At 46.5% G+C, this 13,658-nt stretch overlaps 1 protein-coding gene across 1 annotated transcript in view; it reads right to left on the bottom strand.

Annotated features, from left to right (window-relative positions):
• Nucleotides 1-8,651, bottom strand: part of LOC140484524 (collagen alpha-1(XIII) chain-like) — a 56,784-nt gene extending 48,133 nt beyond the window's left edge. Inside the window, exons 1-2 of the mRNA XM_072582902.1 lie at nt 7,982-8,651; nt 5,933-6,002 (exon numbers count right to left, since the gene is read on the bottom strand). Of these exons, the coding sequence (XP_072439003.1) occupies nt 5,933-6,002; nt 7,982-8,218 (307 nt within the window). The 5' untranslated portion in view covers nt 8,219-8,651. The remainder of the gene's footprint in view (nt 1-5,932; nt 6,003-7,981) is intronic.
• Nucleotides 8,652-13,658: the final 5,007 nt, after the last annotated feature.

The raw sequence follows: 13,658 nt of genomic DNA, 5'->3' as shown, positions 1-13,658 counted from the left end.
AAAGTACTGGCGCTGAGAAAGCAAATATTTTGCTTCCTATCCTTCTAAGTAATTCACTGTCGCAAGCTTGTGCTTGCAAAATTCAAAACAAAATGTCTGTTGGATATGATTCTACATTTAGACAGAACTTGCTGAACAATCTTGGGTGTGCTAACAGTATAACACCATCCAATTTAAAATAATCAGTCAATTTATAATGTGACTCATTTACATTTGATAAAAGTGGCATAAATTTAAGCTGTAACCCATACTCTGCAAGCAAAAGGAATATGTTCAAGCCTTGTATATTTTTAAAATTATTTGGAGGTTGGATAGCTCATAGATACCTTTGTTTACTTCATAGCAACACCTCGGCTAATCAGAGTTGACTTCCTAACTAATAAGCACTCTTTTCTCCTGCAGCATAAAGCTGACCTTCTGAAATTGGGAAATCTTGTGTTTTTCTTCTTGAGACCAAGATGAAAATTTTCAGCAACACCCATTTCATTTAAGAAATATTCAAATTATATTCCACCAAGTGACTGTCAACTTGGTTACTACTGATTAATACAGACTATCACCCTGTGGCAAAGTCACTACTATTATAAGGCAATCTGTCAAATCATTTGCCCATTTGGAATGAGTGACAGAATTTGGCTACTGATACATCTTCATGTAATAAACTACCCCCATATGAAATAAATGGGCTGCCTGTTGACAGGGAAATTATTTATAGCCATTACTCTGCCAGATCCATTACAGAAAGACAGATTTTTCCAAAAGATAAAACTTTAGAGAAATGAACTGTTGAGACAGGACATAAAATAAACTATAAACTTCAATAGTATTATTACAGAATATATTGGTAATTGAGGTCATAAAATTGAATATTTGCATATGGATCCAGTAGATACTAAAATAATTCTTCCTACTAAGATTCTCCACATTGCTAGGATGATATAAATATCGAATTAAGTTCCAATTAGTTCTTTGCCAATATACCCCCGTTGTAATCCAGACATATATTGGGCTCCAGTTTATGTCCTGCAGACAACAAATCTCAGGACAACTAAACAATGCTGGAGATCACAGTGGTCAGGCAGTACACGTGGAGGAAAGCTAATGTAGATGCAGACTAATCTTGACTCAAAATGTTAGCTTGCTTTCTCTCCATGGACTCTGCCTGACCCGCTGTGATCTCCAGAATATTTTGTTTTCAGTTCAGATTCCAGTATCTGCCATCATTTACTCCTACATCTCAGGCCAAACCAGTTTTACCAGTGCTATAATTTCTTGAACACTGCTGAAAAAGACACATTGTCAAAAAAGTTTTTCCTTGCATTGATCAGGACAATTCTCGAGGATACTAATTTTAGCAGAAAACCAACATTTATATCATATGGGAGGAAAGTGGTGACTGGTTGGCAAGTGTATTATGATTGGTACATTTCCCATGGCAATACCTCTACCAATCAGCAGTCTTCTCTCTCATAATAGAAATGTTTTCCTTCTGAGTACAAGTTCAGCAGATTTGTAACTTGGTTTGAGATTTGGTCTTTGAGCTGGATCACTGAAAGGTTGTACATAACTATTCTGATACTGACCATAAATCAACTCCTTGAAGTTTGATCTTACTATACCCTTGTACAGCTTCTGGTGCTAGAATAAAAGATGATTAATTTGAAAAAAAAAGAAATGTTTTCCTTGTGGGTGTTTCACGGACTCCCAGCCCAACTGCTTGTTCTGTGGTATTGCGGACCATGTGTATATTGGGTGTGGGCATTTGCACTCCCTTTTTGATTTTCTAAAAAACCTTTTCCTCTGCTTTTGGTTGCACTTCAGTCCCACGCTCCTGATCTTTGGGCACCCGGTGTGGATAGGTCAGAGGACCTCCTCGTGGGTCTGTTCCTGGGCCTGGCCAGAATGGCCATAAACACGTCCAGGCAGTGGGCCGTGGAAGGCGTTGTTAAGGCCGACTGCCTGCCCCTCTTCCGCGGTTATGTTAGAGCCCTGGTGTCTCTGGAGAAGGAGCACGTGGTGTCCACCTACACCCTCGAACTTTTCAGGGGAAGGTGGGCACCGCAGGGAGTGGTGTCTTTATTCCCCCTTCCAACTATATTTTGATTTAATCCCTGCCCTCCCCTTCTCTGTTGGATCATGCACAATTGCCCTCTGGGAAGGGCACTGCTTGTCACTGGCCACTCCGGTGTTTTCCTATCTTCCTGGTGGTGGAAACTGAATAAAGTTTCGTGCACCTTGTGTCTTTCACTGTGTCTCACACCTGCACACACACAACATGGGTGCTGGGGAAAATATAAGTATGACCGCAGTTAGGCGGTAGTGTAGGGGATAAAAAAGAAGAAAAAAAATGTTTTCCTTTTAGTTTCAACAAAATATGCCTTTTCTTCAACAATACTCAAGGATTAGTTGCTACAATTTCTCCTGCTCAAGAAACATACTTTATCATAGTATCCCTACAGTATAGAAACAGGCCCTTTGGCCCAACAAGTCCACACTGACACTCTGAAGAGTAACCCACCCAGACCCATTCCCCTATCCTATTACTCTACATTTACCCTGACTAATTCACACATCCCTGAACACAATGTGCAATTTAGCATTGCCAATTCACCTAACCATTACATCTTTGGACTGTGGGAGGAAACCAGAGCACCCAGAGGAAATGCACACAGACACAGGGAGAATGTGCAAACTCCACACAGTCACCCAAGGCTAGAATTGAACCTGGGACCCTGGTGCTGTAAGGTAGCAGTGCTAACCACTGAGTCACCATACCACCTCATCCTTGTAGATTTAGGGAACAGAATAGTTACCTCCCTGTTTGGTTCTTGTGGGTGCACATAACCACCACCATTTGGGTCACACATTCATTCAGTCAATCAATGGCTGTGGTCATGTGGTCAGGGTTGAAAGTAGTTTTGTTTTCCTGACATCAATGGTACCTATTTCCACAAAATCCAAATGTGGGTGGAAAATATTCAAATAAAACCCAGATGTGTACCTAATGAAGTGTATAAACTGTATCAAAACAAAATTATTGCTGAGGTCCTTATCAGCTTGGTCAACATGTGTTTTTCAGGCAAAATGTTAGTAAATTTATAATTTAATCTTTCAGCGCAGGAAAACACAAGTCTTGAATGATTCAAGGCTAAGAAGTCAACTTTGTTTCTAAGCTTCTCAAGTTATTTTTAAAGAACTACCACTGAGGAGATAAAAAAGAAAAATGGCAATATTGCAAATTCAAAATACAAACCCAGAAGAGCCACATATATAACGGAAGTCAAGTAACATCAGAAGGGAAGAAAAGAACTTTTAAACACAGGGCCCAAAAACTCCCGCTAACATTGGAAAGAGCAAGGGCTGGTCCAGGCAAAAGGAAGTAGGGTCAGTCCAGCTGTATACACCCCCTTTATTTGTCATCCTCTTGCTTGGGTTCATTTCATGAAGGGTTCCTGCATTTCCTCATGAGCTGTTAATGAAGATTTTACTTTCCAGGCTGTACAGTACCTGTCACAGATGTGACCTGTAATTATGTCATTTTATATGAGCACTTGTGAGTTCTGCTTAATATTTCAAATCCCAACCACATTGGGAACTGTTCCAGGTATGGATGCATTATCAAAACAACCATTCTTCAGCAGCCCTGGGAAATGTTCCCTTTTCTAATAGTCTACGATCCCTCATCATTTTCTTCAATTACATTGATTTATGCAGCAAAGAAGCAATCATTAATTCACTGGATCCTCCTCCCTCTTTATCTCATAACCCCATCCAGTTAATCTTCGACTCCTCCCTCCGACACGGATGCATTGCTTAAATACACCCAAACCATTCACCTCACCCCACTCTCATCACTCTCCAGTTACAGAAAGTTCCTCTTCAAATTTGTTTTGGATTTAACATTGACCAGGTGGTTAAATTTAATACCTTAAAAAAGAATGTTCAAATGAATAGACTTGCATTTCTGTAGTGCCTGTTATAACCACAGGCTGTCTCAAAGTGATTAAGTCAAATAAATACCCAGAGGGGGATTCAACATCATTCTGGATTGACCAGAAGCTGAGCTGGACTCACCATATCAAAACTATGGCTATAAGAGGGGGACAGATGCTGAGAATCCCGCAGCAAGTAACTCACCTCCTGTCTCCCCAAAACCTGTCCACCATCTACAAGGGCACAGGTCAGCAGTGTAATGAAATACTTTCCAATTGCCTGGATGGGTGCAGCTCCAACAACATTCAAGAAGCTCGACACCGGCCAGGACAAAATAATTCAGTTGAAAATCTTTAATTTGTAACCAGTATCTCTAAGAAGTCCAACTGCTCAGAATGCATGAATTTCGAAGTAATTCCATATGTGTATAGTTGTGAAACTAGGGGAAGCTCCCTTCTCCCCCCCAAACTGTGCAGCCACACTCTGCAGATCCATGAACCAAGCCCCCTGCATACTCTGGGGGAGAACCATCTGAGGTCCCTCCCCCCACCACCCCACAGTCAGGCTAGAGGGAGGGTCTGGCTTTAGGAACTGGACAATAACATGACAGAGGCGGTTTCAGATCTGATGTGGGGGCAGGTAGGGAGCAGGGACCCTCGTTTGGTAATTCCCTGCTCCTGGGCAACTTGGGCCTGCTCCCTAAGGCCAGGATATATTGCCCTGCATAACCTCCCACCCCCACTACCAACCTCACCCCCCACCCCTCAAAGCCCAGACCCCACCCTACCCCACAGAACAGCTGTGGATCTTTCCAAACTGGAGATTTCACAGCAAGGCGAATCTTCACAAATACCAACTGTATTTTGTCTGGGAAATGACAAATAAACTTTTCCCCACACAGTGCAGTGCAATCTTCCCAGTGTGCATTTTGCAGTTTATTACTTGCTGTTTGCAGGCACGCCAGCCTTTTCCTCTCCTGGGGAGGTGGGGGGTGCGTGGGGCGGGGGGGGGGAGGAATGGGTCTGCTGGTCCTCAGTGGATGGTGAGGGTCAGTGGGTCTGCTGGTCCTCAGTTGGGGTGGGGGGGCAGTGGTCTGCTGGTCCTCAGTTGGGGGGATCAGTGGATCTGCTGGTTCTCAGTGGGGGTGGGGCTGTGCAGGGGGTCTGCTGCTCACTGCCATTGTGCTCAGTGCTAGGAGTGAAGTGCTAGATTGATTGACTGGATGCACTGAGTACTGCCGCAAGATGCCCAGAATAGCAGCTCAGACTGGGCCAACAGGCAAAGCTTTAATCTTTTCCGCAACTCTAATCTTAAATCCAACTTTGGACACTCTACACCACATCAAATATTAACCCTTTTGGCACAGACACATGCAGCTGGTTGACAGTTTGGCATCTCTGCATTAGATAGTCTGGGAGAGACCTGCCTCTCTCACCTCCCCCTCCCCCCCCACACTGGAGGCAGCCCTGCCTCCCCCCCTCCCCCCACTGGGGGCAGCCCTGCCTCCCCCCCTCCCCCCACTGGGGGCAGCCCTGCCTCTCCCCACCCCCCCCATACTGAGGGCAGCCCTGTCCCTCTGTACCTGGAGAGATTTGTACAGCTGCTCTCAGAGATATGTGCACCTGGAGTGATCTATGCGGATGCGGACTCCAGGAGGGTTCGACCTTAGTTTTGTCTGAAGTATTCTCCCTATTCCACGGGGTGTCCCTCCTTCCTGAACTCTGGGATTGGAACACAGGTGAGCAAACCTTCCCTGAGATCGTCCAAACTAGATCCCCCTCTCCACCCCCACCCGAGGTGTGGGGAGCACAGAACGGTCAGCAGGAACTTTGTGACTCCCCCCTGTCCCCGAAATCCCAGTGTAACCAACATCTCACTGAGCAAACACAAAGTCACTCCAACAGACCAGACCTCCCCCCACCCCACTGCAGAGGATCTCTGCGACTCTGTGCTGAGGTGGATGGTGAGGAATGGGGGTGGATTGGAGCTCAGCACCTACCTGGGGGGCAGACACAGGCTGCAGGAGCCCCTCGGGCCACCCGGCTCTTGGGTAAGTGTGCCTTCAGTCTCTGTGGGGTCAAAGCACAGGAGATCGGAATGAAGAGGCACACACTGAACTGCTGGCTGCACCCACGCTCACAGACACAGACACACAGAACGCAGACACACAGACAGACACAGACAGACAGACAGACAGACAGAGACAGACACACAGACACACAGACAAACAGAGACAGACACAGACAGACAGACACAGACACACAGACAGAGACAGACACACAGACAAACAGACACACAGAGACAGACACACAGAGACAGACACAGACACACAGACACACAGAGACAGACACAGACACACAGACAGAGACAGACACAGACAGACAGACACACAGACAAATAGAGACAAACAGACACACAGAGACAGAGACATTTAAGGTAAATAACATCCCCCCAGTCTCATCACCTCACCCTACCCAGAAATGACCCAAATACCAACTTCAGGCACAGGCCACATTCTGCAATGAACGAAACTCAGAAACTAATCCCTCAGCCCCCGCCCCAAGTAGCATCTCTAGTTAATCTCGAGATTCGCCATCAGCGGAACTTTACTAATTACACACATTTTTTAAGGAAGTCTTCTTTTTGTGAGGGGTTGGGGGGGGGGGGGGGGGAGAGGGAAGATTGAAGTGGAACATGGAGGTACCAAGGGGCTGCCACTGACAATCCCGGGAGAGTCTGGAGAACTCTCTAGCTGCATTCCGAGGGCATGTGTTTGCGAAACTGTTTAACTCCGGTTTGGGAACTTTGCGAAAAAGGAGCCGGCCGGTTTTCGTAGCGTTCCGAAAGCTTGTGATCTCAAATAAACCTGTTGGACTCAAACCTGGCGTCGTGCGATTTTCAACTTTGAAGAACAGCAGTGAACGGGACAGTTTGTAATTGTAGCGAAACGATCTGACACGGTGTGACTGTACGTGTGTGTGAGAGAGAAACATTGTGTGTATGACTGTGTGAGAGAGAGAGTCGGTGTGTGAAAGAGTGTAGGACAACGTGGGTCAGTGCGTGGAATGTAGGACAGTGTGTGGGAATGTGGTCAGTGTGTGTGTCAGTGTATGTGAGAGTCTGTGGGGTCAGTGTGTGGGAGTGTGTGTGGGGGTGGGGGTCAGTGTGTGTGTGGGAGTGTGGGTCAGTGTGTGAGAGTGTGTGTCAGTGTTTGGGACTGTGTATGAGAGAATGTGGGACAGTGTGTGAGAGTGTGGGTCAGTGTGTGGTAGTGTGCGACAGTGTTTGGGAGTGTGCGTGAGTGTGGGTCAGTGTGTGAGAGTGTGTGGGACAGTGTGTGTGTGGGACTGTGTGTGTGAGTGTGTGGGACAGTGTGTGGGTTAGTGCGTATGAGAGTGTGGGACAGTGTGTGTGTGAGAGTGTGGGTCAGTGTGTGAGTGTGTGGCACTGTGTGTGTGTGGGTCAGTGTGTGTGAGAGTGTGGGTCAGTGTGTGTGAGTGTGGGACAGTGTGTGTGTGGGTCAGTGTGTGTATGTGTGGGACAGTGTGTGTGAGTGTGTGAGAATGTGGGTCAGTGTGTGTGAGTGTGGGACAGTGTGTGAGAGTGGGACAGTGTGTGTGTGAGTGTGGGACAGAGTGCGAGAGTGGGACAGTGTGTGTGTGAGTGTGGGACAGAGTGCGAGAGTGTGGGACAGTGTGCGAGAGTGTGGGACAGTGTGTGTGAGGGTCAGTGTGTGTGGGACAGTGTGTGTGAGAGTGGGACAGTGTGTGAGAGTGGGACAGTGTGTGAGAGTGGGACAGTGTGTGTGTGAGTGTGGGTCAGTGTGTGTGAGTGTAGGACAGTGTGTGAGAGTGGGACAGTGTGTGTGTGAGTGTGGGACAGTGTGTGTGTGTGTGTGTGGGACAGTGTGAGTGTGGGAAAGTGTGTGTGAGTGTGTGGGACAGTGTGAGTGTGGGACAGTGTGTGTGTGAGTGTGGGACAGTGTGAGTGTGGGACAGTGTGAGTGTGGCTCCGTGCTAATGGCTGTAGTTCCGTCCCTTGCACCAACCTGCTCCAGGAGTTCCTCCACTCGGTTAAAGACAGCGGGTTCCAGCCAAGCCGGGAGCTGCTCTCTCTCCGCCTCTAAATGCGAGACCCGGCTCTGCAGCTCAGAGGTCCGCTGGTGCAGGAGGGCACACAGGCCGAGGGATAGTACGGCCAGGAGGCAGCAGGCGAGGCCCGAAAGGCCGGCGCAGCGCTGGGCTGTGCGGAGCTGGCGCCGGGCAGCGGGCGGCGAGCTTTCCATCGTGTAATCCGGAACCTCGGAGCCGCTTGTTCGAGTCCCTGCTCCGCTACAACTATCGCCAGTTCATGAGAAATCCCTCTGACAGGAAACAGGCGTGTAATCTCTTCAAAATGATACTCCAAAAGGTCGGCACATTAACAAATGAGAGCTGCAGCCGCCGATGTGATGGATATTGTCCAGCAGCAGTTCCCTCTGACAGTGGGAGTTGGGAAAGTGACTCCAGTCAGTACTAGAAGCAGGCAGTTAGTTAGCTCTAGGCTACAGCCACAATCCCATCTTCTCTAAGGAAGTTTCCCCCCCAGCCTCTGCCTGGTGCTCTCTCGATGCTATTTCTAGCCAGCCGCCTGCTTAACATAATTTATTTATTTTACAACGTGACAGGGCGGGTTTCAGTTCGGAATCTCCACTTTGATCAGGAGTGACGTTTGTGCCCTCCCCCTTTCCCTTTAACACGTCCGATTATTTTTAACTAACTCCCTCCAAATATCGCTTTTTATAAAGAGCCGTTCTCCCTGGTCCCTGGGGTTTCAAACCGGACAGGGTCCGCGCAACTCCCGGAGCAGTGCAACTCCTGGAGCAGCGTAACTCCCGGAGCAGCATCTTCCGATTACTCAGTCCGGGAGCAGAAAGCACAGACTCAGACACACAGTCCCGTGCAGAGAGACACAGACTCACACAGAGAGACACAGACAAAGAGGCACGGACACAGACACAAAGACACAGCCACACATACAGAGACACAAACAAAGAGACACAGATACAGACACACAAAGAGAGACGCAGACAAGCGGACAGAGACACAGACGCATCCAGAGAGACACAGACACACGGACAGGATCACGAACAGGGATACACACACACAGATGCAATGCAGAAATTCACCAAAGATCCTCAGACAGCACCTTCCAAACCCACGACCACTTCCATCTAGAAGGACGAGGGCAACAGGTACTTGGGAATACCACCCCCTACAAGTTCCTCTCCAAGTCGCTCACCATCCTGACTTGGGAATATACCACTGTTCCTTCACAGTCATTGGATCGAAATCCTGGAATTCCCTCTTTACCGGCATTGTGGGTCAATCCATAGCAAGTGGACTGCAGCGATCCAAGAAGGCAGCTCACCCCCACCTCCTCAAGGGCAACTAGGGATGGGCTATCAATGCTGTCCAGCCAGCGTTGCCCAACTCCCACAAACGAATAAAAAAACACAGACACAGACACACAGACACAGATACTGGACCAACTGAAATCATGTCCTGCTGATGCTGGAATTATGAATAAAAACACAAAGTTCTGGAGAAACTCAGCGGGTCTGACAGCAGACAGAGGGAGGGAGAGAGAGAGAGATAAACAGAGTTAACATTTCGAGTCCAAAATGACTATTCTTCAGAACTGGACTTGAAATGTTTACTCCGTTTCTCTCTCCGCAGATGTTGCCAGATCTGCTGAGTTTCTCCAGCAAGTTCAGTTTTATTTCAATGAAACTAAACGATCATGAGATCACTGGGATCTCCCTCACTGACCCAATACCAACTGAGATCCCAAAGTTCACTCGAATCTTAAAGATGTTGGAAAATTGCAGCTAGCATTCAGTGACTCAACTCCATCTGATACAAAAACAGAAATTGCTGGAAAAGCTCAGCAGGTCAGGCAGCGTCTTTGTTTTCCAAAGAAATTAGGGGTTTCACTTTCTGCACTTGGTGAGTGGTCTGCTTCTGTCTATGTTTGAGCTAATTGTGCCATTCCTGTTTCATTCTGAATATCCAATAAGGATCCTTTTCTGCCCATTCCATTTAAAATCCTACCATTTAAGATGTACTTTCTTTTGGATCCTTACTTTGTGATTTTACAATACATTGAGCATTTACCATCCATTTCTGACCCACGGTTTTCCTTCACACCATCCTCCATAGTTTTCACAATGTTGATCAAAATTCCCTACAGCCTTCCTCCCTAAATTTGATTCACGCTCTCCCCCCAGTCCGAGTGCAGGAGATGGTTGGCTTGTCAGAGTGATGCCATGAAGGTCCCATCTTCTCAACCTCCCCCCTCACCTGAGGCATAGTGACTCTTAGGTTAATCTCACCACCAGTCATCTCTCTCTTATGTCAGAGTGGTACTAGTCACTAAATAAATAGTAAATATAAGTGACATTAGCACAGAGCCTTCTGATAAACCAGTCGGCGTATCATTTGAATCCATTCAGTGTAGTGTCATTCTATTCTTTCTTTCTTTCAGTCCCATCCCTCTGTGGAAGGCTACTTTATTTTCATAAGCCATCACCTTTGACCAATGTTTCCCTGCAGTGCCTTATGAAATGCTTCTTGAAAATCAACATAACTCATATTTACTGATATTTCTTCTCTGTTTGATCTTCAAACAATTCCAGAAGGTTAGAAATCCAACTGGACTGGCACTGATCAACCTCTGTTTAGCTACGTCTGGTTTCATCCTGTGTTATGGGTTTCTGGCTGTTTGGTAAGAGCTGAATTCAAAAGACCCCTAACCTTGTGGTTTACTCTGTACCCTTTGTTGGACAGGGAAGTTATATTTGTCACTCTTTAATTCTCGGACAGTGTTTTTCTCCACGAGTGGAAGACTCTGAAACATTGAACAGAATGTGCAGAGGGATCTGGTTTTCTGGGGAAAAACATCATGTAGGAGTTGGATCTAAAACTTGGGTCACACTGCTCTCCTGCACATATACATCTGAGGTCAGTATCTGTACTACAATAATGCCTAGACATTCCAGAGGTATCTTTCATCTTGTTGGTACAGATTCCATTAATGTCTGTAGTAGAAAGCAAACCATTCTTATCATAGATACCCCACAGTGTGGAAGCAGGCCATTCAATCCATTGAGTCTTCACTGACCATCCAAATAGCATCCCACCCAAACCCAAAACCCTACATTTTCTGTGGCTAATCCATTTAACCTGCACAGTTTTGGATTGTGAGAGGAAACCAGAACATCTGGAGGAAATCCCCACAGACATAGGGACAACATGCAAAGTCCACACTGTCGCCCAAGGGTGGAATTAAACCCAGGTCCTGGGTGCTGTGAGGTAGCAGTGCTAACCACTGAGCTACCCATTTTTACCCTAATGTGAGCTGGGGAAAGAATACCAATGATAACAATACACTGAGCAAGAGTTACAGCTGGGGGAAGGGAAATTATGATGCATTTAGGAAAGATTTAGGAAGCGTAGAATGGGGAAGGAAACGGCAGGGGATGAGCACATTAAAAATGTGGAGCTTATTCAAGGAAAAGCTCCTGTGTGTCCTAGATAAGTATGTACCTGTCAGGCAGGGAGGAAGATATAGAACGCGTGAGCTGTGGTTTACTAAGGAAGTGGAATCCCTGGTAAGGAAGAAGAAGGCTTATGTTAGGACAAAATGTGAAAACTCAGTTAGGGCGCTTGAGGGTTACAAGGAAGTCAGGAAAGACCTAAAAAGAGAGCTCAGAAGAGCCAGGAGGGGACAAGAGAAGTTGTTGGCAGATAGGATCAGGGTTAACCCTAAGGCTTTCCATAGGTATGTCAAGAATAAAAGAATGACAAGAGTTAAATTAGGGCCAATAGATGGGAAGTTGTGTGTGGAGTCAGAGGAGATAGGGGAAACACTAAATAAATAATTTTTGACAGTGTTCACTATAGAAAATGAAAATGTTGGCGAGGAAGATACAGAGATACTTGCATCTAGACTAGCAGAGATTGAGGTTCACAAGGAAGAGGTATTAGAAATACTGCAGAGTGTGAAAATAGACAAGTCCCCTGGGCCGGATGGGATCTATCCTAGGATCCTCTGGGAAGCAAGGGAAGAGGTGACCAAGCATGTGGATGAGGGTAGAGCAGTGGATGTAGTGTACATGGATTTTAGTAAGGCATTTGATAAGGTTCCCCATGGTAGGCTTATGCGGAAAGTCAGGAGGCATGGGATAGAGGGAAATTTGGCCAATTGGATAGAAAACTGGCTAACTGGTCGAAGGCAGAGAGTGGTGGTAGATGGTAAATATTCAGCCTGGAGCCCAGTTACAAGTGGAGTTCCGCAGGGTTCAGTTCTGGGTCCTCTGCTGTTCGTAATTTTTATTAATGACTTAGATGAGGGAGTCGAAGGGTGGGTCAGTAAATTTGCAGATGATACGAAGATAGGTGGAGTTGTGGACAGTGAGGAGGGCTGTTGTCGGCTGCAGAGGGACTTAGATATGATGCAGAGCTGGGCTGAGGAGTGGCAGATGGAGTTCAACCCTGCCAAGTGTGAGGTTGTCCATTTTGGAAGAACAAATAAGAATGCGGAATACAGGGTTAATGGTAGGGTTCTTAGTCAGGTGGAGGAACAGAGGGATCTTGGGGTCTATGTACATAGATCTTTGAAGGTTGCCACTCAGGTGGATAGAGTTTGTAAGAAGGCCTATGGAGTATTATCGTTCATTAGCAGAGGGATTGAATTCAAGAGTCGTGAAGTGATGTTGCAGCTGTACAGGACTTTAGTTAGACAACAGTTGGAGTACTGTGTGCAGTTCTGGTCGCCTCACTTTAGGAAAGATGTGGAAGCTTTGGAGAGGGTGCAGAGAAGATTTACCAGGATGTTGCCTGGAATGGAGAGTAGGTCGTACGAGGATAGGTTGAGAGTTCTCGGCCTTTTCTCGTTAGAACGGCGAAGGATGAGGGGTGACTTGATAGAGGTTTATAAGATGATCAGAGGAATAGATAGAGTAGACAGTCAGAAACTTTTTCCCCGGGTACAACAGAGTGTTACAAGGGGACATAAATTTAAGGTGAAGGGTGGAAGGTATAGGGGAGATGTCAGGGGTGGGTTCTTTACCCAGAGAGTGGTGGGGGCATGGAATGCGCTGCCCGTGGGAGTGGTAGAGTCAGAATCATTGGCGACCTTTAAGCGGTATTTGGATAGGTACATGGATGGGTGCTTAATCTAGGTTAGAAGTTCGGCACAACATCGTGGGCCGAAGGGCCTGTTCTGTGCTGTATTGTTCTATGTTCTATGTTCTATGTTCTAAGAGATTGCTGAGCCTTTGGCATTGATCTTCATATCATCATTGTCTACAGGAATAGTGCCTGAGGACTGGAGGATAGCAAATGTGGTTCCCTTGTTCAAAAAGGGTAGTAGAGACAACCCTGGTAATTACAGACCAGTGAGTCACACTTCAGTTGTTGGTAAAGTGTTGGAAAAGGTTATAAGAAACAGGATTTATAACCATCTAGAAAAGAATGATCTGATCAGGGACAGTCAGCACGGTTTTGTGAAGGGTAGGTCGTGCCTAACGAACCTTATTGAGTTTTTTGACAAAGTGACCAAACAGGTAGATGTGAGTAAACCAGTTGATGTGGTGTGTATGGATTTCAGCAAGGCATTCAATAAGGTTCCCCACAGTCAGCTATTATACAAAATGCGGAGGAATGGAATTGTGGGAGACATAG

The sequence above is a fragment of the Chiloscyllium punctatum genome, chromosome 13 (assembly GCF_047496795.1).
Source record: "Chiloscyllium punctatum isolate Juve2018m chromosome 13, sChiPun1.3, whole genome shotgun sequence".
NCBI lineage: Eukaryota > Metazoa > Chordata > Chondrichthyes > Orectolobiformes > Hemiscylliidae > Chiloscyllium > Chiloscyllium punctatum.
This window is presented reverse-complemented; position numbering and strand designations above follow the sequence as displayed.